A 27,863-nucleotide genomic window follows, 5' to 3' on the forward strand; every position below is an offset into this window, starting at 1 on the left:
TGTCTATGGTTACACCTGTCTGTGGTGTGCAGTACCGACCTCCCACCGCCTGGGGGCGCCGCTCGCCTGTCGGTTCACCAGAAAAACGGAACCTATATTGTTTATAAGCGGCCACATCCTGTTGGTCACATCCCTTCTGAACATCTGCACCGTGAGCTGTTCCGACCGAAACAAAACCTGCCTTTGTTGTGCCTCCATACCCGATTAACTTCCCTGCACACGCCCCAGAAAGTGCCCGGGTGAGTTTTACTTTGAAAGGTCAGCCTGTCGGTGCCGTTGTTTTATTGCAGCGGGCTCTACCGTGAGCTCGTGCCGTTAGCCTCCCGCCGCTGTGGACAGCGATGCCCGCGGACACGTCTTCTTTCTGCGTGTATCTGTTGACTCACCCCGGCGACCCTCCGCTCATCATGGCGAGCGAAACCACCGAGACCCCCGCGGTGAACCAGGAGGAGCCCGCGACGAACGAGCACGACTATGCCCACAACACCGCCGCGGGGGAGGACTTCACTTCCCCGGAGTTGTGTTCAGGTGCGCCGGCGGCTGACGGAGGAGTCCCCGCCGCGCAGGAGAGCTTCAAGACCGCGGCGGAACCCGAGCACAGCTCCCCGGGGCAGCCCTCCATACAGGGGGAGCTCCCCGAGCCGGCCGTGGGTGCGGAGGTGGACTGCGCCGGTGGGGCTGATGTGGAGGAGTTCACCCTGCTGGAGATCGTAGCACCGCCCGTGATGACAAGAGGCACCGACATCTCCCTCTCCCCCGCCCCGACTATGAGAGGAGGATACAACCGGCGACGCCACAAGCGGCCGGGGGACAAGCACTGCTCCTCCTGCAAGGCTGAGTTCGAGCGCCAGGGCCGCAGCTTCAACCGGAGGGCGGTGTACACCTTCACCACCCCGGAGACGGTGCAGTGGATCTTCCCGGACACCACGGTGCACGACAAGTCCTTCCTGTGCGAGACCTGCGCGCAGGTGATCCGGAGCAAGTGCAAACGCAAACAGACCGGGAAGAGGACCGTGTGGCTGAAACCGCCCCAGACAAGACAGGTGTGTGTGTGTGTGTGTGTGTGTGTGTGTGTGTGTGATTAGTCAATCGTTGAGCATTTAAATAACAAATAAATAAAATAAATAGCAAGATAGTTATTTATATTCAGTGTCAAATTACCATAAATGACTGCAAGGAGGTGCAAAACTAACTAAACACATAAAACCAGTTAAAAAAACAGACAAGAACAACAACAAGACATATCAAACTAAAAATGTAGGGAAAAAGGATGTAAAACAACTACAAGGACATGCAAAATAACCTCAAAGTGACACAAAATGACCACAAAGTGACACAAAATGATCACAAAGTGCCGTCAAATAACCTCAAAGTGACACAAAATGATCACAAAGTGACGTAAAATGACCTCAAAGTGACACATGACCACAAAGTGACACAGCATGACCACAAAGGGCTGTAACATGACCTCAAAGGACCTCAAAGTGACACAAAATGACCACAGGGACATAAAATGACCTCGAAGGGACGTAAAATGACCTCAAAGTGACGTCAAATGACCACAAAGGGACGCAAAATAACAAAGGGGCGTAAAATGATCTTAAAGGGACACAAAATGACCCCAAAGTGACACAAAATGACCCCAAAGTGACACAAAATGACCATAAAGGGATGTCAAATGATCTTTAAGGGACGCAAAATGACCCCAAAGTGACACAAAATGACCACAGAGGGACGCAAAATGACCACAAAGGGATGCAAAATGACCTCAAAGGCTTGTAAAATGACCTCAAAGGGACACAAAGTAACCTCAAAGTGACACAAAATGACCTCAAAGTGACACAAAATGACCACAAAGGCTCGTAAAATGACCACAAAGGGACACAAAATAAGTACGTCAACTGAGTTTGGGTGTGTTATATGTAGACAGAGTGGGGGGCCCCTTACAGGTCTGTGCCCAGGGAGCCATTCTCTCATGATCCGTCCGTGATTATAACCTGGGGTCATCCCTCTGAAAACTTATTTCCTGCAACAATTTTTGCCTTTTCTGCTTCAATATATGGTGCGAATGTCTTTATGTAGATCATTTATGTCATTATTATTAACTTTTCCTCAGTGTCGTTCAAAACTTTCTGCATATTCAAAACATCACACGTGTTTCGGGATGTTTTTTAATAATCACGTAAATCTCAACAACAGATCTGTTAGAAAATGAGACCCACGAAAAAAATCCTGCTGTAGAAAAACGCCTCAAAAAATTTGCCCAGTCCGCAAAAGCCACTGCAACAGCAAGGTAAAGATGGTACGGTCCACTCACTGTGGACTATTCTGCTTTGAATCTATGTCTTTAATAAATATTCTCTAATTGCGAAGCACAGATAAAAGTTTCATCTCTGTGCGTAAAGTAACGTATGCTGTCAAACTATTCACTATAACGTGTGTTTGCTATTTTGAAGTGTTGTCTGAATGTCTACTGAGAATTATTGTTTATGTAGTGGACTAAATACGAGATAAATAGATTTTTAAAATGCATTTATATAAAAACTTAATGAGTTTACTTTCCAAAATGCTTCTGGATGCATCAGGGCAAACGAAACAGCGCTACTTCTCAAATTACAGCGCAACCGTTCACTATAATACGTTTGTATGTAAGAGATATGTAACACAGTGACAGAATCTTAGTTTATATTCGATCAGTGTCGCCCAGTATCATTTACTGACACTGCGTCAGAGACTCCTCAGCTCTGATTGGTCGTCAGTCGGGTACAGTGGATCTAGCAGATGACATTAGGAGCATGCAGAGAGAGGTAGAGACACCTTTTCCCCTGATCGCTGTCCTCACTGTGCTGAAATAACAGTGACAATTTCAGAAAATATGATTAAAAAAACAATATTTTTTACAGAAAGTTACCAACGTGTAAAGTGTGTTTGCTATTTTGAAGTGTTGCCTGAATGTCTACTGTTAATTACTATTTATGTAGTGGACTAAATATGAGATAATTAGATTTTTATCATGCATTTACCGTATTTTCCGCAATATACGGCGCACCGCATTATAAGGCGCATAGAATAAACGCTGCAGTCGAGGCTGGGGTTACGTTCTGCATCCATTAGATGAAGCTGCGCTAAAGGGAACATCAACACAACAGTCAGGGGAGGTCGTCTTGTTGCTTCCTCCACTTCGGCACCATTGATTGGTTCATGTTCAACTCTCTGGCTGCTGCTCTATTCCCGTGTTCTGCTGCGTGACTAATGGCCTTGAGTGTAAACTCTGCGTCGTAAGCGTGTCTCTTAACAGGAGCCATTTTGGGCTCTTTACACAAACACACACATGGAAATGAAACGGCACGCTGCGCGCAGTCGTATATCTCAACGTGCACCGCGCGTTACTTCTTCTACGGGGGAAAATGGAGTCGGCGGCTGCTCATCGTAGTTGCGAGACGTGTTGTGGCTCAATATTGGTCCATATATAAGGAGCACCAGATTATAAGGCGCACTGTCGGCTTTTGAGACATGTGAAGGTTTTTAGGTGCAACTTATAGTGCGGAAAATCCGGTAAATAAAAACTTAATGAGTTTCTTGTCTATTAGTCCGACTCAAGTCATTTCTAAAACCAGAGTACGGCTGATATCACTCTACTCAACTTACGCCCTGTAAGAGAAACATGCAGATTGACGTTTTCCCTTTGTGTCCTCTGTGTTGGCGACTACAGTCAGAGTTGAGAGACAAGAGGAAGAAAAGCGGCAGGATGGGGAAGAAGAGCAAAGCGGCTTTGTTGGTGAGCAAGTCCTGCTACAAGGCTGCTTTCAAAATGCTCTGGTCCGCCAAAGGCGCCCGGAAGCCCATGATGGAGTTCTGGAGCAAACAGCTGAAAGAGGAGGTGAGGACGAAGCTCCGCCTGTCGATCGGGATCATATAACCGACTTTAACGCCTCATAAGACACTTGTTTTTTGTCATTGTATAACCGCTGCCTGGTGTGTTTCATGGTGGCGCTGCAGATGAAGGTGCTGACGCGACAGACGGACAGTCCCTTCCATCAGAAGGTGTCGAGCAGGAAGCCGTTGTCGTCCTTCCCATGGCGGCGCTGTCTGAACTGGGCACAGGAAAAGGCTCCACTCGTCACCACCTGCCTCACTTCGCTGTTCCCCGACATCAACACCCTCTCCAAGAGCAGCCAGTGAGTCTGAGCCGGGACACGCCGGCGCCGAGTTCACACAACCTTTAACAACATTGGGTCACGCTTTTATAGCTGGTTCATCTCTTCCTTCTGAATGATGCAGTAACCCTCTGATCTGATGAGCATCTGTTCTGTGTGTGTGTGTGTGTGTGTGTGTGTGTGTGTGTGTGGCAGCCTGGTGTCCGAGGACCAGGCCCAGACGCTGCTGGAGCGCCGGACTGTGGTGGCACTCTCCATCCCGCTCTTCACCAGAAACATCTGGAAGAACAACTTCCTGCAGGCCGCCGTGGGGGCAGAGCTCCGCCAGCAGGGCTGCTCGGGCTCCGCTCTTGAGGCCCTCAACACGATGGGACTATGTCAAAACAAAGACACCGTCAGGTTACTGCTGCACCGACTCCGAAGCGGCAAGAAGACGGTGAGTAACATGATCAGTGGTGCAGGGATCAAGACTAAGGGTGCACTCACACTGTCCATCCGTACCGTGCCCAAGCACGTTTCACGGGTAAAGTCTAGTTCGTTTGACCAGTGTGAGTGCAACCGTACTGCGCCTAGGAGCGGTACGCTTGCTGGCCACGTCCCGTTTGGGAGAGGTGGGCTTTTGTAAAGCAAGTTTGCACGTGTACGAGCACGAGCGTGCGCACGTGTACGAGCGCGAGGCCTACGGCGGTTCTGACGTCATTTTCTGTGCGCCTGTTGGGACATAGAAAAAAGAAGGAGGGACCATGCGCGGACCTTTAAAACAATGGCTGTGAAAGGTTCACGTTGGTGTGATGTGGAGGTGGAGTGTTTACTGCAGATTTGGTCGATGAAAAGATTCAAAAACAGTCGACAAGACGCACAAAAACTCTGAGGTCTGTGGAAAGATTTGTAAACAAAGTGATGCATTGTCAATGCGTGTGAAGTGTTACGGCGTGATGGCGTATAGACAACAAGAAGCATTCACCGAGGCCCAGGTAGTGTGAGTACAAACAGGCCTGGGCCGCGGGGGGAGAGGGAGGGGAGGACAAGTACCCTAAAGCACGGGGCACGGTACGGACGGACAGTGTGAGTGCGCCCTGACTTGTAACACAAACAATGGCAGCACACAGAATGTTTTTGTTTGCATAATTGTAATGTCACGATGAATAACTGAACATATGTAACAAAGGAGAAGAAGGAAATAAGGCGTCTCCAATATTTAAATGCACGTATCAAGCTTTAGCGACTAAACAACCGCAAATACAGATAAAATTAACATCTAGAGTAAAGGAAGTATTCAACATGTACTCATTGAAGAGGTTGATCTAGTTTTAGTCGTTTATGTGATGAAGTCGGGAACATGGAGACTTGGTAAAGAGTTAAAGACATTAGGCTCTCAACCTCCAGAGTGTCGCAAGATAAAAAATCACAAAAGAAGAAGAGAAAGGTCTAGGAGATTATAGTTATCAGTGCTTTTTTTTGCCAAGTGCCACAATTTTCAAATCTCAAAGTGTAATTCTGGTGCGAATTCAACTTAGCTCTTTTTCCGCTCTTACACACATCAAATAAGCCATCAAGACTTTTTTTTTTTCATGTAACCACTATAATCAAATCAAATCAACCTTTATTTATATGACGCTGTTCATACAGAAAAGTATCGCAAAGTGCCAAGTCACAGAGATGTACAGAAAAAGAGAAACATCGAATAAAATCAGGAGGCTAGAGGAAGCTACCTTTGGGGGGCCAACCAGACCGGGAGAGATCCCAGTCCAAGGAGAGACCACCCCAACCCGGGCAGACAGGAGCCTCCGCACCAAGGTGCAGAGCCCTCTAGTCGTCCTGGCCGGAACTGTCCACGGGACAGCACCCCCCGCGGCCAGACCAGAGACAACTCCCAAACTGGCAGGCCCCCTGAGGAAACACTGGAGATTAAACTATTAACGGAGAAATCCTGTAGAGTCGCTAACAGCCGGACGTGGCTAACACTGGTTAGCTTGGCGCAGCACGGTGAAGGCATTCAAACGTCTTTTTTAACCACTAATGCTGCTGAAAATAACAGCAAACCTCTGCAGCAGCATGATAAGAGTCCCTACACACAAAACAAAGCACCAACAACGTAGTTAGTGAACCCAGAGTTTATTAAAAGAGAGTTTTAAAGACTTACCTACTGGCCCCTGTACCAGCTCCTCTCATAGTAAAGTCCATTCAAGTGGATTACCAAAGTCAATCCCAAAGGAAGGAGCCCATTGGTGCTTTGTTTTGTGTGTAGGGACTCTTCTCATGCTGCTGCAGAGGTTTGCTGTTATTTTCAGCAGCATTAGTGGTTAAAAAAGACCTTTGAATGCCTTCACCGTACTGCCCCGAGCTAATAACTGTTAGCCACGTCCGACTGTTAGCGATTTCTCTCTGTTATTAGTTGTTACACTAACAAAACTCTCGATGGTTTATTTGATGTATGTAAATGCTGAAAAAGACCCTGGGATGATTTTTAGGCTGGAATTACACTTTAAGGAGATGTAACAAATCTGCTCCAAGTTTGAGGTGGTGCTTTAAATACTGAGGGTAATTACAAGTACTTTGTTCCAGTGACATCGCTGATGAGCCTTTTCTTTTTCGCTGCAGTGTTTTAGTAAAATTAATAAATTAGTGGAGGGTGGACTTCCTCTGCTCAGAACATTGCAGTGAATTTCAGCCTGCATGCACGTTTTTATTGAAGCGGAGCAGCTAATGTTGGTAAAGAGAGCAACACGTTCTCTGACTGCCGAGTCGCTCTTGCAGCTCTCTGTTGTGCACCCAGGCGCAGCGTGAGGACAGAGAGAAGCAACGCTAAGAGCGCACTCACACTGTACTTCCACACCGCGCCCCGTGCTTTAGGGTATTTGTCCCCCCCGCCCTCTCCCCCCCGCGCCCCAGGCCCGTTTGTACTCACACTGCCTGGGCCTCGGCCAATTCTTCTCGCTGTCCATACGCCATCACGCCGTAACACGTCACACGCATTGATTGACGTCATCGCGATGCGTCGCTTTGTTTACAAATCTTTCCATAGACCTCTGAGTTTTTGTGCGTCTTGTTCGACTGTTTTTGAATCTTTTCATCGACCAAATCTGCAGTAAACACTCCACCTCCGCATCACACCAACGTGAACCTTTCACCGCCATTGTTGTTGTTGTAAATGTCCGCGCATGGTCCCTCCTTCTAATTTCTATGTCCGAACAGGTGCACAGGAAATGACATCAGAACCGCCGTAGGCGTCGTGCTCGTACATGTGCAAACGTGCTCTACAAAAGCCCACCTCTCTCAGACGGGCCGTGGACGGCCAGCTGGCCGCAGTTATGCGCGGAGTTGTTGCACTCACACTGGTCAAACGCACTAAGCTTGACCCGAAAAACCTGTTTTGGCCTGGTGCGGAAGGACAGTGTGAGTGCGCCCTAAATGAAAGTATAACGCCGTAAATGGAAACACTTTGCTGCAACACGTAGGTTTAAATAAAGGCGTTACTTTTTAAGGATTCTGCGCTTTTGAAAAAAACAAACAAGCAAATAATCAAACCCAAAAATTGAAAACCAAACTGAAACAAAATATCTGAAGAGTTGAACGTTCAGGCTCAGATGTACTTTTCGGGTTGCGGTGTGTTTGCGTGAATGTTGGTTTGCGTGTGTTTATTTGCTGAAAAACGTATAAACTAAAACATATAATCAGAGACGTGAACACGCTTCTTAACTTTGTGTTCTGTTCCTTGCAGCTAACGCAGAACGGACGACAGAGACTGAAGATGAAACAAGAGCAGATGAAAGGAGAACAGATGAATGACTTGGAGGAAGAGGGTATCGAAGAAGAGGAGGAAGAGGAAGAAGAAGAAGAGGAGGAGGAGGAAGAAGAAGAAGAGGATGATGAGGAGGACGAAGAGGAGGACGAAGAGGAAGAGGGAATAGAAATGGCGGTAGAGGAGGAAGAAGGGGAAGAGGAGGAAGTTCAACACCAAGACGTGGAAGAAAATGCAGCGCTGGAAAAGAAGAGGAGGAAGAAGGCGAAGAAGCAGAGGAAGGAGCAGAAGAGGAAGGAGAGAGGGAAACGAAAGCTGAAGGAGAGGGAGGAGGAGGAGGGGGAGGAGGAGGAGGAGGAGGACGAAGGGTCGGAGCAGAAGAAGAAGCGGGTGGTGGTTGTGCGGCTCGACCCGCTGAAGGGACACTCAGAAGTGGGACGATCCGACCTCTCAGCTCCTTAAGACTTTGTAGGCTCCGCCAAAGAACAACACACCCCTCCTCCAATCAGAGAGCAGGCCCCGCCCTCTTCTCCGTGAGGCGCTGAAAGGGATTCTGGGAAATGTAGGAGGTCCGTAACCGTGGAGGGAAACTTTAATTTGCTTTACTTTCTTTCTTTTTTTCTCTACGTTTAAAACGGTTTGTTTATTCCCACAGCTGACTGATCACGTGGTCGGTTATCCGCGCGTTCGTTTAGTGTCTCGACTTCTGGATCTCAGGCTCAACCTTCTCTTCTGCTCCAGCTTCCATAGAGGTCGTTAGCGGCTCCAAAATACTGTCGTTTTGTTTTGTTAACGTTCTGCAGGTCCCATAGTTTCCTGGTAATTCAATAGCAATTAACGAATACGTTCGATTTCAAATCTTGGAAAAGGTTTCTGCACAGAGCTATATAATGTGGTACCACTCGTTAGGGACGTACGTGAGTAGATAAAAGAAATTGAACGTATAAATAATGTTGGGAAAAGGGCACAATGTTAAACCACGATTAAAGCCAGTCAAAAAAGTCAATATTAGGATAAAAAAAAGTTGAAATTTTACAAGGAAAATGTTTATATTCATAGATCTTACTGGAATTAATTACTGAAAGCTCCTTGATTTTCTTTGACACCCTTAATATTGACTGAGACTTTGACTTTCAGGGGGAAACACAACGACACTTAGGGTGAATAGGACGTGTAGAAAGTACGAGGGGACGGAAAAAGCCTCATTTCTGGCTTCAGGGGTGCTGAGCGACCCCGAACATGCCTTTTTGTAAATTTAAATGTTTAAAGATCTCACAGGAGGATTATGGTTAAGTAACAAGGAGTCAGTTCTGTAGGGGAGGAAACTTCACTGCAGCTTTCACAGCGTAGAGTTTCTCCGCAAGACTCTGCACAAAGTAAAGTTTATAAACGCAAAAAACGGTTTGTTTTTCCTCCTGAAATGATGAGGCTGTTATAGACTCAAGCTGTGCGTTTAATAGTTTGAAACGGTCGAAACGGAGCCGAGTGGATGCACAACTTTGTTTACCGTTTGCTGGCCGTGGTGAACGCATCAGAAGTTTAATGCGCTTGTTGGAAGTCCGCCGTTATTGGTTCATTACTCGACAACTCAAGATGGCTGTCGTCATGTTTGAAATACTGTCAACAACTTTATTAAACCGCAAAACATCTTTAAACCAGAGCTTTCAGGAAAATCTGGGGGTTTTATCGACCTGAGTGTTCACTTTAATGCTAAACTGGTAATTAACTGAACTCCAACGTGACGTAAACAGCCCTGAAAGCCATTTTAAGAAAACACAGGAAACAAAAAACTAATAATGAATTCATCAAAAACACGACTTTATTCTTTTTATCAGAATTCAAAGTTCTTCAGAATTTAAAAAACAATCTTTTTTCTTGGTAACACTTTATTTTATAGGCTGTAATTTCCTCAGAGTGTCAAAGAAAGGACTGTGTAATGTACTAAGAGTGAGAGTGTTGAGTGTTGAACTGTTGCACTTACGATCTTTATCTCTGAACTGGTGCAGTTTAACATTTTAGTCACAACACAGGACGTCAGCTGGACACGGGAGGATACGCTTACAATTTGTCCTATTATCAGTAACAGAATACAAAGTTCTTTCCACGACATAATTAGAAAATTAAGGTCCATAAAATAAAGTGTTTGTTATCCTTCGTTCACTGAATACTTTGTACGCGGCTGAACTTTTGTCTCCTAGTTAGAAAATGATAAAAGGACATTTTCTGACACTGCAATTGTGTATAGTTTGATCTGTTTCAAGGGTTTGTTTTCTTTAAGTTTCTCATAGGATTTCTATTTTTTCGTTTTGAGTTGAGGACGGTGACATACGTGTTTCCTCTCTGTTGGTCTCAGATCTGATGTTCAGCCAGTTGAACCACAGCGAGTCTGATGCTGAACTTCCTGTTTAAGTTTGTAAATAAAAATGTGTAAGGCATCGACCGTCTTGTCTCTGTCTGACTCACCTGTTGCTGCTCATTTCAGGTGTTGCGGCGAAGAACGGATGTTCGTTAAAGTGCGGCACGGTGGTGTGGGGATTAGCACTGTCACCTCACAGCAATAGGGTTCCTGGTTCAAATCCTTCTGTGTGGAGTTTGCATGTTGTCCCCGTGTCTGCGTGGGTTTTCTCCGGGTTGTCCGGTTTCCTCCCACAGTCCAAAGACGTGCAGGTGTTCGGTTCATTGATGACTCTAAATCACCCGTAGGTGTGAATGGTTGTCTGTCTCTGTTTGTCTCTATGTGTCCTGTGATAGACTGGCGTCCTGTCCAGGGTGTACACCGCCTCACGCCCGATGTCAGCTGGGATCGGCTCTAGCCCCCCCGCGACCCGACAGGGACAAACGGTTGAAGATGAATGAATGAGTGCAAATGTGCAAAAATGGGCATAAATTTAATAATGGCTGACTTCCTGTTAGATTTTGCATATCACCTCACTCCATGACGTTTTTTGTACGTCTTGATGAGTTATATGTGCCTACCAATTTTCAAGAATGTTATTTATTGTTTGTCAATATTGAGAAGTAGGTGCGTTCAGGATGCGACTCTTATCATTTATGACAAATTTGTGGAAAATCGGAAAATGTATGTGGCAGGTATCAACAACTTAGTCTTGTTTGGCGATATGGCTGACTTTGGCGCCATGCCACGCCCACGCGGTGCAGTGAAAACTAGGAGTCAAACGTGTTAAATCTCTTGTAGGAGTTTGTTAAAGTAGGAAGACATGTAAAAACGTGACTTCCTGTTGCCAGCAGGGGGCGCTATGACTGTGAGTCAATATTGAGATGTAGATGTGTTCAAGCCATGACTCTTGTCATACATGAGGAATTTGGTGCAGATTGGACAATATATGCTGAAATTACAGCTACTTCCTGTTTCTTACAGCTACTTCCTGTTTCTTACAGCTACTTCCTGTCTCTTAACTATGGCAGTGGCCTAACTTTAACACCAAGCTACAGAGCGAAAAATAGGAAAAGTACCGAGTGTCGTTTGATCGGACATGTCTTTAGATGGTACTGGCTGCTTTAAAGTCAGTCGTGTTAAATCCCTGGGAGGAGTTAATTCAAGTCTGTAGATCAAAGGGCGTGGTTGCTAGGGCTCACACAAACTTTGGTTGCTCGCCATCTACATACGAGTGTCTCACGCCCACATACTTGATCCAATCAACTTCAAACTTGCTGGACATGATGATGGCTCCGCCCTGATTCCTCACCTGATGTATTAATATCCCACTTTACTCATAGCGCTTTGAAAAACCCTTTTATGTTCTTTTTAACTTTAATTTCGTTGTTTTACTTTTTAATTTTTTCCCCCTCAAGTCTTTAATGGTACAAACTGATTCTAGCTTTAATTTCATTATTCTGAATTATTTAGTATTAGTATTTAGTATTTTACGTTCTCATGAATCTCTATTGTGCACCTGCTCCTCTTTAATGTTAATGATGTAACCGATGTTGTTTGTTCATGATTTTAATAATAAAGTTGGGGGAAAAAAACCCACAGTGACCATGAACGTGAAGAGATGGAGAATCTGAAAGAATCTTTCCACCAAAGAAACAACGCAGCTCAATTCTTAGGGAGTAAAAAAGTAATTTTTCATGCAAAAATGTCAGAAAAAGCTGTTTTCAGTCTCTCAAACGTGAAGATCTGCTTTTATTTGCGTTATTTCAGATCACTTTATAACATTTAAAGCACTTTATTCAGTCCTTGAAAACAGTAAAATTAAAAATAAAATGAATTCAGAGACGACTGTGGCTTAGTGGGAGAGTGGATCGTCCTCCTCTCGAGAGATTGGCGGTTCGATCCCCACCTCCCCCGGTCCACATGTCGAAGTGTCCTTGGGCAAGACACTGAACCTCGAAATGCTCCTCGTGCTGCACAGGTGTTTAAATGTGGTATGAATGGTTACATTAGGTGGTCTGCCATCAGTGTGAATGTCTGTGTGAATGGGTGAATGTGACAAACACTGTGAAAGCGCCTTCAGTAGTCAGAAGACTAGAAAGGCGCTTTATGGAAGTCCAAGTGTGCTCAAGGATTTCCAGCACCTCCCTGAGCCTTATTTTCCGCCAGTGTTTCAACGACAGGAACGAGCGAATCTCATCGAAGTACAGAACTAAGATCGTCTGGTTTGTGCCGTATTGGGGGCGGCAGTAGCTCAGTCCATAGGTGCCTCGGCTGGGAATTGCCATGAATGGAGTGTGGACTGGTGGCTGGAGAGGTGCCAGTTCATCTCCTGGGCACGGCTGAGGTGCTGTTAAGCAAGGCACCGAACCCCCAACTGCTCTGGGCGCTGATCCATTGGCAGCCCCCTCGCTCTGACATCTCTCCTTAATTGCATGTACATAGGTCCTGTCTGTGTGTGCATGTGTGTGTATTTCAGACCTGTGTGTGTAACATGATTAATAACAAAAAATCCTTGCGTGATTAATAAAGTAATAATTCTTCTTCTTATTTAAGCCCATTTTCCGTACATGACCGTTAAAGATATAAACATCTATTCTTACCTTTTATGTGGTTTATATCTAGAGGTATTTTGGACACTGGGGCGTCTTTGCCTGAAGGGAAACGGGTCATTTAAACCAAGTATTTCCAGATTGCGGCCAGTTTTTCTGCCATTGTTTGTTAAATCCACACGTTCAGGCCGGAGAACACTGGATTTATTACAAAGATACCATTATTTTCATCCTATATGTTATTTTATGTTATACAATTATCTTTGTTTTAATCTCTTGAAGCACATCGAGTTCACGCTTTGTATGAAATGTGCTATATAAATAAACTTGACTAATCTAAAACGCAACCAATCAAGACAGCAGTGACGTTAAACCTCCCAACGACAGGAAGGAAACCGCATTTATTCCTGAATTATTAGAGGAAATAAATGAAACCGGACATGGGACAGGATATTGAGGCGTAGTCGTGGTGAGGAGGAGTTGCAGTTCGGTGGGCTGAGGATCTCGTCTCTGCTTTCTGCAGATGATGTGGTCCTGATGGCATCGTCGGTCAGTGACCTTCAGCACTCACTGGATCGGTTCACAGCCGAGTGTGAAACGGCTGGGATGAGGATCAGCACCTCTAAATCTGAGGCCATGGCTCTCAGCAGGAAACCGGGGGATTGCTTACTCCGGGTAGTAAATGAGTCCTGACCACAAGTGAAGGAGTTTAAGTACCTTGGGATCATGTTCATGAGTGAGGGGACGATGGAGCGTGAGTTTGGCCGGAGAATCGGAGCAGCGGGGGCGGTGCTGCAGTCGCTCTACCGCACCGTTGTGATGAAAAGAGAGCTGAGCTGAAAGGCAAAGCTCTGGATCTACCGGTCAATCTTCGTTCCTACCCTCACCTGTGGTCATGAAAGCTGGGTAAGGACCCAAAGAACGAGGCAAGCGGCCTAAATGTGTTTCCTCAGGAGGGTGGCTGGAGTCTCCCTTAGAGAGAGGGGGAGAAGTTCAGCATCCGTGAGGAACTCGGAGTAGAGCCGCTGCTCCTTTGTGTTGAAAGGAGCCAGTTGAGGTGGTTCAGGATCATCTAGTAAGAATGCCCCCTGGGCGCCTCCCTAGGGAGGTGTTCCAGGCACGTCCAGCTGGGAGGAGACCTCGGGGAAGACCCAGGACCAGGTGGAGAGATTAGATCTCCACACTGGCCTGGGAACGCCTCAGGATCCCCCAGTTAGAGCTGGTTAATGTGGCCCGGGAAAGGGAAGTTTGGGGTCCCCTGCTAAAGCTGCTGCCCCCGCGACCCGACCCCGGATAAGAGGCTGAAGATGAGATGAGATTAATAAAACCAACATTTTAGTCTGAAATCTGTTTCTAAACAGTAGAAAAAGGGGACATACTGGATAATTCCTGACTATTTTTAACTGAAGAATTGCTTTAAAAACTGATTCCTTTAGTTTTTCACCTGCACAGCAAACATCTACCATGTGTTTTGTCAGGAGTCAATGACATTTCTTTTGTTTTTTACCTGCACAGCAAACATCTACCATGTGTTTTGTCAGGAGTCAATGACATTTCTTTTGTTTTTTACCTGCACAGCAAACATCTACCATGTATTTTGAAGGTGTCAATGTCATTTCCCGGGTGTGAAGGAATGAACAACAGCATGAAGGACTGAAAGGTTTTTATTCTGTAACAGAGTCATTTACAGCAACAATAAATATTCCTGGCCTCCAGCACTGATCATTTCTTCTTCACTGCTGCCTTTCTTTTTGGAGTCAAGTTAAAAGACGAAGTAAAATGTGTTTTTGTGGTTAGAAATGTGCAGGAGTTTATTTATAACAACATGACTACTGTGAGTCCGCAAGTCTAAATTTGAGAGCGTGCAGGATCAAATCTGCAGTTGTGTTGTTATCAAACGTCCTCAGAAACAAAGAAAAAGCCGAAGGGGAAGAAGTGGAGACGCAACCAGAGCCACGCACAGACTTCAGTCAAGATTGTAACCAACTAACGTGACCGAGCTCTGTGCGTCCGGCGCTCTGGATGCAGACGAACACTTGTGCGCTTCACTGACCAACATCTGGCGAAAAACATTACAATCTGGAGCGTTTTTAGAGGCTGTATTTACACGTTTCAAATGTTTAGACAGACGATGTTTCCACCGTCTGTGTGGACGAGACAAAGAGGATTCAGGTGGGTTTGTCTTATACGTGCGTTTCAGACGTTGAGGGTCTTTTTGACCGAGAAGATTATGTCTTTGATTTGCGGCAGGCTGTTGTCCTCCAGGATTTTGGCGTACGGCATAGGGATGTCCACGCCCGTCACCCTGGTGGCCGGAGCGTCCAGGTAGTTAAAGGCAGGACCTGAAAACACACAAAGGTTTTTTATTTTTGTTCGTATCTGACTGTTGGTTTATTATTATTAAAAATATTAATGCTTATATTTAAGATTTGAGCCCAAAGCAGCAGCTTTAAAGTGTGATATCAGGCGTAAAATCATCCCATGGTCTTTTTCAGCGCTTACACACATCAGATAATCCATCAAGACAGTTTTAGTTGTTAGTGTAACAACTATTAACGGAGAAATACGGAGAGTGGCTAACAGCCGGACGTGGCTAACACTGATTAGCTCGGGGCAGTACGGTGAAGGCATTCAAACGTCTTTTTTAACCACTAATGCTGCTGAAAATAACAACAAACCTCTGCAGCAACATGAGAAGAGTCCCTACCCACACACAGAAACGATCACGTCTCTTTTTGCTCATCATGCTGTGTTTGTCATGTTGGAGTTACTTTAATTACCAGTTGTACAACTCTACATCACAAATCTTCCTCTAACGTGCGAGGTGCTCCGTACTGTGAAAGCATTCGTCTCGTTCTGTAAATGTCCCGTCATGTCCGGATGAAGCCGTAGGGAGCATTAGATTTAAAACGCTGTGCGTCAGCGGTTACCTTCCATGATCCTGGCGCAGATCTCAGCTCCAACCCCGAACTGAGGCCAGCCGCCCTCCACTGTCACCAGGTGGTTGGTCTTCATCACGCTGGTTTCAATACACTCCACATCCAAAGGACGGATGCTCCGCAGGTTGATCACCTGACACAAAAGACAGACAGGAAGTAGTTAACAGGCTGCCGAGCAAAGGAAATCTGAGTCCGATTGATGACAACAGGTGAGTCCTCTACCTCGCACTCGATTCCCTCCTTGGCGAGGACGGCAGCAGCGTCGAGGCAGTGACTGACGTACCGAGAGTGACTGACCAAACTGACATGAGTCCCTGGAACACAGAGAGGAGAGGAGACGTTCAGAAAACCTGTTATATCCTGATATCTATCATTATCACGATATGAAGTGACCTTAAGCGCCCAAGCCTGAGCTTGAACCACGTGTTGCATCACAGTGAGGTTTCGTGGTTTGGTACAACTGAGCCCGTCTCACCTTGTCTCTCGATCTTGGCCTTGCCGATGGGAATGGTGAAGTCTTTGGACTGCGACTCCTCGGACATCTCGAAGGGAACGCCGTACATCAGCTCGTTCTCCAGGAACACCACTGCAACACACACACACATTTGATGAGTTTACATGCAGTTTAAAAACCTGATTATATTTGGGTTAAGGACAAACGTCCGTCTCTCAAACGCCATGTAAACACGGCACCCCGGGTAAAATTGGAGTTCGCATACCCCAGTTAAAATACCTAGATGACTCCTTAAGTACCCTGATTATCCTACATGTAAACAGTGTTTTCGGATGATGATGATGATGATGATAAGGTCACACGTCTGTGCGTGCTCCGTCGGTTATAATTGCCCCTCCCCACTCTGCGGCAGTGGCTTTTGACCCGGAAATATAATAAACCAGGAAGCAAGGCGACAAGTAACATCACTTCCAAGAAGACTCGTTTCTGTTGCAATTCCAAACGTCGGCCATTTGTGATTTGGACAAAGGTGAACCAGCGGAGCGCCACCTACTGTACCGGGAGTCGACTTACTGCTGTCATTTCCCCATTCAACCCCTGCTCATGTATACGAGGGGAACTTCTACAATTCGAATTATTCCCTTAACCGGGTAAGGCTATTTTGGGATTACTGCTGTGCAGTGAACGTTTAAACTTAGTCCCCTGATGCATCTTCCGATCAGCAGCTATTCAATCTTTAAAAAAGTTACGTGTAAATGCATTTAAGATCGCTCAAACCCGTTGAAAAGTGTAAACGCAGCCGCCTCTCCTAGTTGCATCCTTAAGCTTTAGTCCTCAGTATGTGACTAAATCAGCGTTCTGAGCTAAAAACCACTCCAAGGGTCCGCCCCTCTTGATAACAGCGACTAACATTAGACTGAAATGAGTCGTTGCTCTCGCTTGTGATGTCTCACCAGGGTTGTCGTCTCTGATGGCTGATTTCAGGAGACCTTTAGCGTCTTCTGCGCTCCAGGGACTCACAACCTTCAGGCCTGGACAGTGACCGTACCTGCAGACAGATAAAAGCAACCACAATGACACTAGCACTGCCTTCAGACCATCTACCGTTACTCAAACACCACCACCTTCAAGGGATTTAACTCATTTTTGGGGGAATTTCTTTCACTGTTTTGTGTATTTAGAAATGAAATGATGGACAAACTCATAATAAAGCTTCTTTAAATAACTTTGCACACACTGTTAAGTAACAGAATGAGGTGTAGGTGAACGCACCAGGCAGCGAAGCACTGCGAGTGCTGTGCGGCGACGCCCGCTGACGCGCCGTTGGGTCCTCTGAAGACGATGGGCACTGACTGCAGACCGGCTGACATGTAGTAAGTCTTTGCTGCAGAGTTGATGACCTGGTCGATGGCTTGCATGGAGAAGTTAAAGGTCATGAACTCACAAATGGGTCTCAGGCCGGCCTACGGGGGGAAAAGGTTTAATATTAGTGTGAGTCCACAGAAGAGTCATCGTCTTTAATACAAAGAGTTTCTGAAGAGTAATCAGGTGCGTTCATTAAACTTTAAACCACTCACCAGCCTGACAAACTCTCATTTTAAAGCTTAACAGTAAACTAAAATACATTTATGGAAACACTTAAGTCAAGATAAAGCCAATCACGTGAGTTATAAACGCTGTTGTTCTGTGAATGTGAAGTGGGGATGAAAAAAAGAAACTCACCATGGCAGATCCCACTGCGATGCCGGCAAACCCCATCTGTACCAGAGAGAGAGAGAGAGACAGAGGGAGAGGGAGAGGGAGAGGGAGAGGGAGAGAGAGAGGGAGAGAGAGAGAGAGAGAGAGAGAGAGAGACAGAGGGAGAGAGAGACAGAGAGATAGATTAGAGGTCAACCATCTGTTCCTCTGAAGGACACCGACTGAACACTCTCCAAGAGTTAATTCAGTTTATTGTGCGGTGAAGAACATTTGAGGGCGAAGTCTCACCTCTGTGATCGGAGTGTCAATGATGCGTTTGTCTCCGTACTTCTTCCACAGACCCCTGCTCACCTACACACACACACACACACACACAAAGACAGGGTATTAGTGTTTTTACTCTACTATACTCTAACATAACACGCCTTGGTCCTGATACATTTTACAGTACACTTCGTTGTGAGGGGATATAAAGCGTTTGTCTAATCGTATGACTTCTAGTGTTTCTTGCTTCTTTAATGTATCTACTAACTTGAGAGTCCAGTTATTACTGAACAAAATGAGAGACATAACTACATTATTAAGGCCGAAGTTCGAACAAACCGTAGTTCTTTAAACTTTAACTTTAAACACGGCTGCGCTGAGTGAACAGGCTCAGCTGCTGAAATGTCCAACAGCACGCAAAACACAAGTTAAAATGACCTACTGCTGATGTTTGCCTGATCTTTGTTTCACCCTGTTATGTCCTGAATCTGCAGCTTTCACTGAATTTGATTCACGGCCTCAGTGTGTAACTGTGACAGAAGCGGGTTTAGAGAAGGAGGAAGTGTGACTGAAACGACCACAACAACAAGCGTGCCCGTCTGCCCTCACAAGGTCGCTTAACAAAAAAAGCTGCAGACATGTTTTCACATCGGTGGCTGTAAAACAAAATTAACGCTCCCCCTTGTGTCAATCAGTGTCAAGGGAGCAAGCCTTCAACCAGGTAAACATGGTTTACGGGGTTTAAAAACTACTGGATGGGTTTGAAAGAGTAACTGAAGCCCTTTAAAGGTCGTGAGCTTCTCCCATAGTGTGTATAAAAAAATGGACGTAGCATAACGGTCGAGGTCCGTTCTCTCAACTTGATCCGATCGCCTACGGGAGTCGCCATCTTGTCTTTGACTCCACCTCATTTCCTCTTACCAAATAAGGGCATGTATGTGACGTTAGGGGGAGGGAGATACGTCCATCTGGCTGACGTTTACCTCCAAGGAGAAGTGAGGGTCAGCGGCTAGCTGTCACTCAAGAGGCCACGCCCCAAATTATTCATGAACTTTAACCTCCAATAAAATAAAAACTAGCCTGGTACAATAAAATTCACCCACCTTAGTGTTGTCATGGCGATATGACCTAAACATACAGACATGTTTTTTTTGTACCCAGCCTTAAACATCCCTTATTATACTTCTTTTCTGGTCCTTTAGAGCAGCCTGATGCGATTCACCGCCAAAACTTTGTAGATTTTGGGGAAACTCTTCCTGTCCTCTGTTCACTTTCTGCCGTCTCTGTAAACACACGTTCAGGTGACTCCTCCCCCTCGCCTCTTCTCTATTTCATCTCTGTAGAAATGCAGCTGTAGCGAGTATCTCACTGTCTCACTAATGCTACAAATTATATCAAGCTACGAAAACAAGCCTGAAAAGTCAAAGGTAAGTACAGAGAGGTGTTGCTATGGAGGTGTTGCACCATCTCGTCTCGTCTTCTTGGTCTGAACAGGCAGCTTTCAGAACGTTGCAGACCTGCGCGTTGCAAGTAGCTGCAAGTTTCAACTGGTTGCGAATCTTTGGTCTGAACTGGGCTTAAGACCACCACCACCACCACCACCACCACCACCACCAAGACCACCACCACCACCACCACCTCCGTAGCAGCTCTCTTCCACGGTCACGCAACATAATCTTTTTAAACACTCAGATGTGAAATGTCCTAACGTTAATCAAACCCACATATTAGGATCCTGAATCAGCCCATCTACCTAGGAGAGCTAAAGAAAAACGGCTTTCCCTCACACCCAAACAAACACTTTTTAGAGACATGTCTACCGATGTCCTGACTGAAGTGAACAGAGCCAACTGCAGAGCGCCGGCAGGCGAGGGCACGGCAGAGACAGACCTGAGCGTGCAGCAGCATGACCATGTAGGGAGGTCCGGCATCATCTATGTAGTGTATTTAACGAAATTCAAAGAAATTGCTGAAAGCAAATCCTAGCGAGCTGAGCACAGCTGACCCAGACGGTGGACAGGGTTTACGTCTGAATGCATGTTCATCATTGTTTGATTCTTTTTAACATGACTAAACAACATTATGAAAACATTAATAGGTCAGAAAAGACAGAAAGCACAATAGTTACTCTTTAAATAGGTTGAATAATGCTGTGAAATCAGCCTGTTTAACATGGGGGTCAATGAGAAACTGCTCTATTATGAAACCTATGAATACCTAGTGGACACTCACAGAACTGCAGTATATGGCACTTTTTTTTTGGATCAACCAGGAAGTCGCTGTGGTGGGGGCTTGATTTCTCAATACGTGTTCAAAACTATGCTGCAGGACAATAACAGTGTGATCTAAGCAACTCGTGCGTGTCATTTCTTGTTGTAAATATTAAATTGTTCTCGCCCAGCTGTGATCTACCGAGCGTCGACTCACCTTGTAGGCTCCGTCGTACTGGGCCACCTCCTCACCCAACAGGTACACGCGCTCGTCCCTCTCCAGCTCCTCGTCCATCGCCTGGTTCAGGGCATCACGGACCATCATCTGGAAACAACAACAACAGCGAGTAAAGACTCTCTACTGAGGACAGACTTCATCCTCCACAAGTCAAGCCGTCCTGTTATTGAGGTCTGATGTTTTACCGTTTTTACAGATGTGATTCAAACTGACGATTTTCTATAAACACTCAGAAATGCAATGAAGTTGCAAAAGCTTCCTTTTATGTGATGATTATAACTGCAGGAGGATGATGCCTTACATATCAGAGTTGTTTTGTTGTATGGTGCAAACATGAAGAACTATAAAATCAAAAATAAAGATAATATTAACTGTATGATGATAAGACAGCGCTCTGGTCAGCTGTACTTTATCATTTAAACAACAATAATGCAGCAGCTAGCCTCCACCAGCCCTGTCAGACCGCTCCCAGAGGGTGAAGGTAGGCCCCCACATCTCCACAGGCCTCAGCCTAAACATCGGCTCGCCTCAGGGCTGTGTGCTGAGCCCCCGACTCTACACCCTCTACACACCTGCACACTCCAGCAACGCCATCATCACGTTTGCTGATGATACCACAATTGTGGGGCTCATCTCTGAGGGAGATGAGTCAGCTTACCAGGACGAGGTGGAGCAGCTGTCAATGTGGTGTTCAGACAATAACCTTGTCCTGAACACCTCCAAGACCAAGGAGCTGGTCATAGACTTCAGGAGGAAAGCCAAAACTGACCCTCAACCCCTATTCATCAGGGGGAAACAGGTGGAAAGGGTAACGGATTTCCGGTTTCTTGGTGTGCACATAAAGGAGGACTTAACTTGGAACATCAACACCACAACCACCATCAAGAAAGCACAACAGAGACTGTACGTCCTGAGAGTTCTCAGGAAAAACAATCTGACTCAGAAACCTTTGGTGTCTTTCTATCGTTGCTCCATGGAAAGCATCCTGGCTTACTGCATGTGTGCGTGGTTTGCCAGCTGCACAGTGGCTGACCGGAAAGCCCTCCAAAGGGTTGTTAACAGCCTAAAAGATCTTTGGTTGCTCACTGGAAGAACTGTACAGCTCTCGTTGTCTTAGTAGGGCTAAAAACATTCTCAGGGATTCGTCCAACACAAGCCACCAACCCTTTGAGTTATTGCCCTCACTGATGGCAGTGGACATCTACAGACCATCTAATCTAACCATTCCCACCACATTCACACACTCATGCGCAGCACGGGGAGCAATTCAGGGTTCAGTGTCTTGCCAAAGGAAACTTCAACTTGTGGACCGGGGTGAACCACCGATCTCTGATCTCTCGGATGGAGGACGACCCACTGAGCCCCAGCATGGAATGACTGGTTGACATTCAAACAGCTCATCAATCGCTCTACTCTCCTTGTTAAAAAGTCTGATTTTTATGTTGATGAAAGTATCAGAATAACCCAAATGATCCTAAGATGTTTTGGAAAGTGGTCAAATCCTCATTTGGGGATGAAACTACAAACTAAATGCCTTCTTGCAGAGTAAAAAAAACATACTCTATCTGACAAACCGGCCCTTCTTGATTATTTTAATGAGCTCTTTGTTTCTTCAGGTTCTCTTTTGAGTCCTCACATCCACATAAATCAAAAGTGACTGAAGTTTGCCTTCAATCATCTCCTATAAATGCTGCGGATTCGATCGGACTCTGAGGTCCACTGTTGGTCCTACAGCGACTGGATCTAAGTAAATCTGCCGGACCAGAACATCTAGAGCCTTTCTGTGTGCGGTCAGCTGCAGACTTTACAGCAGAACCTCTGGGTTATATCTTTAATTCACCTCTTTCTGAAAATAAGACTCCTAGAGTGTGGAAGTCTGCGTTTGTTCTTCCCTTGCTGAATATTCTCTGATCCTTCTGTAGTTAACGACTAAAGGCCGATCTCTAAAGTGTGTGTTCTCTCCAAAGTTTTAGAAAAGTTGGTAAGTGAACAACTTCACTGGTCTCCTCTCACAACATCAGTCAGGTTTTCGTACAATAACTGCCGCAGTTAAAGTGGTAACGACGTCATAGAGACACTCGATGATAACAGATGAAACTATTGTGCAGCTCTTTGACACAGTCGACCACGTCATCCTCCTCTAGATTGTTATTATTATCTAACCAGGCTTTAAATTGGTTTTCCAGCTATTAATCAGACAGAACGCAACGTGTGTCCAGGCCGACGGGTCTTTTTCCTCTATCGTCCCCGTCCAAAAGGGCGTGCCTCAAGGTCAAATATTAGGGCCACTGTTGTTCACAATTTACATTAATAATCGTTGTGATTGTTTGTCTGATGCTCTGTCCCATCTTTACGCTGATGATAGCTATTTATTGTTCAGCTTTAAAACTACTTGAGCTGTTGCAGCCTTTAACACCACTCTGCTCTGTGGTCGGCATGAAACTGGACTCGCTGATGACGGTGGCAGAGAGGAGGACACTGGACAAACTCCTGGACATTATGGACAATGCCAGCCACCCCCTGCACACCGTCATCTGCACCCAGAGGAGCCTGTTCAGTGGAAGGCTCAGTGGAGCCTGTTCTTACATCTACCTCACATATACATATATATACAGTGGGTACGGAAAGTATTCAGACCCCCTTAAATTTTTTACTCTTTGTTAAATTGCAGCCATGTGCTAAAATCATTTAAGTTCATTTTTTTCCTCATTAATGTACACACAGCACCCCATATTGACAGAAAAACACAGAATTGTAGACATTTTTACAGATTTATTAAAAAAGAAAAACTGAAATATCACATGGACATAAGTATTCAGACCCTTTGCTCAGTATTGAGTGGAAGCACCCTTTTGAGCTAATACAGCCGTGAGTCTTCTTGGGAATGATGCAACTAGTTTTTCACACCTGGATTTGGGGATCCTCTGCCATTCCTCCTTGCAGATCCTCTCCAGTTCTGTCAGGTTGGATGGTGAACGTTGGTGGACAGCCATTTTGAGGTCTCTCCAGAGATGCTCAATTGGGTTCAAGTCAGGGCTCTGGCTGGGCCATTCAAGAACAGTCACAGAGTTGTTCCGAAGCCACTCCTTCGTCATTTTAGCTGTGTGCTTAGGGTCATTGTCTTGTTGGAAGGTGAACCGTCGGCCCAGTCTGAGGTCCATAGCACTCTGGAAAAGGTTTTCGTCCAGGATATCTCTGTACTTGGCCGCATTCATCTTTCCTTCAATTGCAACCAGTCGTCCTGTCCCTGCAGCTGCAAAACACCCCCACAGCATGATGCTCCCACCATCACACTTGACTGTAGGGATGGTGTTGGGCAGGTGATGAGCGGTGCCTGGTTTTCTCCACACATACCGCTTAGAATTAAGGCCAAAAAGTTCTATCTCTGTCTCATCAGACCAGAGAATCTTATTTATCATAGTCTGGGAGTCCTTCATGTGTTTTTTGGCAAATTCTATGCGGGCTTTCATGTGTCTTACTCTGAGGAGAGGCTTCCGTCGGGCCACTCTGCCATAAAGCCCTGACTGGTGGAGGGCTGCAGTGATGGTTGACTTTCTTGAACTTTCTCCCATCTCCTCACTGCATCTCTGGAGTTCAGCCACTGTGATCTTTGGGTTCTTCTTTACCTCTCTCACCAAGGCTCTTCTCCCCCGATTGCTCAGTTTGGTTGGACGGCCAGCTCTTGGAAGAGTTCTTGTCATCCCATACGTCTTCCATTTAAGGATTATGGAGGCCACTGTGCTCTTGGGAACTTTAAGTGCAGCAGAATTTTTTTTGTATCCATGGCCAGATCTGTGCCTTGCCACAATTCTGTCTCTGAGCTCTTCAGGCAGTTCCTTCGACCTCATGATTCTCATCTGCTCTGACATGCACTGTGAGCTGTAAGGTCTTATATAGACAGGTGTGTGGCTTCCTTAATCAAGTCCAATCATTAGAATTAAACACAGCTGGACTCCAATGAAGGTGTAGAACCATCTCATGGATGATCAGAAGAAATGGACAGTACCTGAGGTAAATATACAAGTGTCACAGCAAAGGGTCTGAATACTTATGTCCATGTGATATTTCAGTTTTTCTTTTTTAATAAATCTGTAAAAATGTCTACAATTCTGTGTTTTTCTGTCAATATGGGGTGCTGTGTGTACATTAAAAGGAAAAAAAATGAACTTAAATGATTTTAGCACATGGCTGCAATTTAACAGAGTAAAAAATTTAAGGGGGTCTGAATACTTTCCGTACCCACTGTATATTTAGAGAGTTTATTGGTTATGCTTTACTGTGTTTTTTTATACCACCCTTGTGTTTTTCTAAACTGATGGAAACTTAATTTCCTTGCAGGAGTTCATCCAAAAGGATCAATTAAGAGAAGTCTAAGTCTTTATTACTGGTTGCAGCTATGGTGTTCCTTATATGCCGTCGCACATTGTCCGTCTTTTTATGTCCGTGCACTCTCTCACTGGCTGACTTTTATTCTGCCTGCATATTTGTGTTTACACGTGTGTAGAAACCTCAGCAGATGTGTTCTGCGTTCTCAGGACATCATACAGATGCAGCTCAATCTGATTCTTGTTATTGCACTTTGTAATCTTGTAATCCCACTTTCTCTTTTGTAATCTTAATTTCTTGTTTTTTTGTGTGTAACCGTGCTGCTTTTGTGCTGCCGTCTTGGACAGGTCTCTCTTGGAAAAGAGGTTTTTAATCTCAATTAGGTTTTTTTTACCTGATTAAATAAAGGAGATTGATCGAAACGACTGTCGTCTTTACTTTATCATTTAAATAAACCTTCACCTGTATTATCATTATATTATTATCCCCTGTATTGTCATTTAAACAACATTAAACTGTAATTGTTACTTTATAGTTTAAACAACATTAAACTGTAATTGTTACTTTATAATCTAAATACCAAACTCTCGTCTTTTCTGTATCATTTAAATAACATTAAACTGTAATTGTTACTTTGTAGTTTATACAACATTAAACTGGAACTGTTACTTTATAATCTAAATAACAAACTGTCATCTTTTCTTTGTCATTTAAATAAACCGTCACCTGTATTATCATATTATTATCCCCTGTATTATCATTTAAATAACATTAACTGTAATTGTTACTTTACATTTAAACAACATTAACTGTAATTGTTATTTTACAGTTTAAACAACATTAACTGTCATTTGTACTTTACAGTTAAACAACATTAACTGTAACTGTTAGTTTACAGTTTAAACAACATTAACTGTAACTGTTAGTTTACAGTTAAACAACATTAACTGTAACTGTTAGTTTACAGTTTAAACAACATTAACTGTAATTGTTATTTTACAGTTTAAACAACATTAACTGTCATTTGTACTTTACAGTTAAACAACATTAACTGTAACTGTTAGTTTACAGTTTAAACAACATTAACTGTAATTGTTATTTTACAGTTTAAACAACATTAACTGTCATTTGTACTTTACAGTTAAACAACATTAACTGTAACTGTTATTTTACAGTTAAACAACATTAACTGTCATTTGTACTTTACAGTTAAACAACATTAACTGTCATCGTTAGTTTACAGTTTAAACAACATTAACTGTAACTGTTAGTTTACAGTTTAAACAACATTAACTGTAACTGTTAGTTTACAGTTAAACAACATTAACTGTAACTGTTATTTTACAGTTAAACAACATTAACTGTCATCGTTAGCCACATTAGCTGCTAACACTGACCTGCACAGCGGCCGGGGCGCTCCTGTGAAACCCCCGCTGCCTCAGCGCAGACACGACATTCTGTAGAAAACACGGAGAGACGACATTACTGACTTTAACATCAACAAACACTCACTGAACGTGAAAGAAACGTGTTTATTACCTTTCCTGAGCGGAGAAAGCACCTCACGGACGACGCCATGTTCATCCTGTCCTCTGTCGGAGAGAAGGCGGGGCCTCGAACGTAGGTCAGGAGGTTTCAACCAATCAGAGCCGCGGTTCCCATGGCAGGGCAGGAAACGCGTCATAACAGAGAGCCAATCACAGTGGTCCAGCCGAGAAAGGGGGCGGGATTAAAAATAACAAGACAGATCCAAGGACACTGTGCCATCATGTATTCAAAGGCAAAGAAAGCAAGGTAAAAAAACATAAATTATAATATAATATTTCCTAAAAATGCTAAAATAAGTCAAAGGATAGCCTGTTTAAAGCAGTTATGGCATTATTCATTGAAAAAAGTCAGGAAACGTCATAGAAAAGGGTGTCCCAAAAGAAAAACACAGTATACTATGTTGAAAAAGTCAAAATATAATATGGTGGTTAGAGCAGCAGCCCCATATAAAGAGGCTGAAGGACCTTGAGGCAGCGGCCATGTCTCCCCCTCTCTCTCTCACCCCATTTCCTGTCTGTCCTGTATAATAAAAGGCTTGGGAAACTGGCAAGGCATCTTTATTTATATAGCGCATTATACATAAAGCGTGAGTTTGGCCGGAGAATTGGAGCAGCGGGGGCGGTGCTGCAGTCGCTCTACCGCATCGTTGTGACGAAAAGAGAGCTGAGGAAGGCAAAGCTCTGGATCTACCGGTCAATCTTGGTTCCTACCCTCACCTATGGTCATGAAAGCTGGGTCAGGACTTAAAGAACGAGGTCGCGGGTACAAGCGGCCAAAATGGGTTTTCTCAGGAGGGGGGCTGGAGTCTCCCTTAGAGAGAGCGGGAGAAGTTCAGCATCCGTGAGGAACTCGGAGTAGAGCCGCTGCTCCTTTGTGTTGAAAGGAGCCAGTTGAGGTGGTTCAGGATCTTCTGGTAAGGATGACCCCTGGGCGCCTCCCTAGGGAGGTGTTCCAGGCACGTCCAGCTGGGAGGAGGCCTCGGGGAAGACCCAGGACCAGGTGGAGAGATTAGATCTCCACACTGGCCTGGGAACGCCTCAGGATCCCCCAGTTAGAGCTGGTTAATGTGGCCCGGGAAAGGGAAGTTTGGGGTCCCCTGCTAAAAGCTGCTGCCCCCGCGACCCGACCCCGGATAAGAGGCTGAAGATGAGAAGAGATAATACATATAGACAAAACATTTTTTTTTTAAACTGCAGTTCTCTGAGTGTCCACTAAAAGTAGTTTGCACAATAGAGCAGTTTCTCATTGACCCCCATGTAAAACAGGCCGTTATCACAGCATAGTTAAACCTGTTTAAGGCCTGGTGCAAAAAAACATTCTCGTCTGAATGTTTAGGTCAT

At 44.9% G+C, this 27,863-nt stretch overlaps 2 protein-coding genes across 2 annotated transcripts; one reads left to right on the plus strand and one right to left on the minus strand.

Moving 5' to 3' along the window:
* The first annotated feature begins 149 nt into the window (after positions 1-149).
* Positions 150-10,295, plus strand: LOC310965632 (uncharacterized protein). Its single transcript, XM_083939336.1, has 5 exons — positions 150-1,043; positions 3,713-3,880; positions 4,000-4,178; positions 4,353-4,593; positions 7,879-10,295. The coding sequence occupies exons 1-5, from the start codon at positions 342-344 to the stop codon at positions 8,359-8,361; spliced, it is 1,773 nt and encodes a 590-aa protein (XP_083795462.1). The 5' UTR covers positions 150-341; the 3' UTR covers positions 8,362-10,295.
* A 4,199-nt stretch (positions 10,296-14,494) lies between these two features.
* pdhb (pyruvate dehydrogenase E1 subunit beta) lies at positions 14,495-26,586 on the minus strand. Its single transcript, XM_083938503.1, has 11 exons — positions 26,515-26,586; positions 26,373-26,432; positions 20,629-20,736; positions 18,226-18,288; positions 17,962-17,997; positions 17,512-17,702; positions 17,193-17,287; positions 16,261-16,371; positions 16,008-16,099; positions 15,777-15,918; positions 14,495-15,188 (listed from the first exon to the last, which is right to left on the minus strand). The coding sequence occupies exons 1-11, from the start codon at positions 26,557-26,559 to the stop codon at positions 15,043-15,045; spliced, it is 1,089 nt and encodes a 362-aa protein (XP_083794629.1). The 5' UTR covers positions 26,560-26,586; the 3' UTR covers positions 14,495-15,042.
* Between the last annotated feature and the right edge of the window lie 1,277 nt (positions 26,587-27,863).

Source organism: Echiichthys vipera (genome assembly GCF_963691815.1).
Source record: "Echiichthys vipera genome assembly, chromosome: X".
NCBI lineage: Eukaryota > Metazoa > Chordata > Actinopteri > Perciformes > Trachinidae > Echiichthys > Echiichthys vipera.

Coding starts and splice junctions, on each gene's coding strand:
- pdhb (XM_083938503.1), bottom strand. CDS start 26,559: ATGAACATGGCGTCGTCCGTGAGGTGCTTTCTCCGCTCAGGAAAG. Junction 18,289..20,628: donor AGTACGACGGAGCCTACAAG/GTGAGTCGACGC, acceptor GTGTGTGTGTAG/GTGAGCAGGGGTCTGTGGAA. Junction 16,100..16,260: donor GGCCAAGATCGAGAGACAAG/GTGAGACGGGCT, acceptor TCTGTGTTCCAG/GGACTCATGTCAGTTTGGTC.
- LOC310965632 (XM_083939336.1), top strand. CDS start 342: ATGCCCGCGGACACGTCTTCTTTCTGCGTGTATCTGTTGACTCACCCC. Junction 1,044..3,712: donor AACCGCCCCAGACAAGACAG/GTGTGTGTGTGT, acceptor TGGCGACTACAG/TCAGAGTTGAGAGACAAGAG. Junction 4,179..4,352: donor ACCCTCTCCAAGAGCAGCCA/GTGAGTCTGAGC, acceptor TGTGTGTGGCAG/CCTGGTGTCCGAGGACCAGG.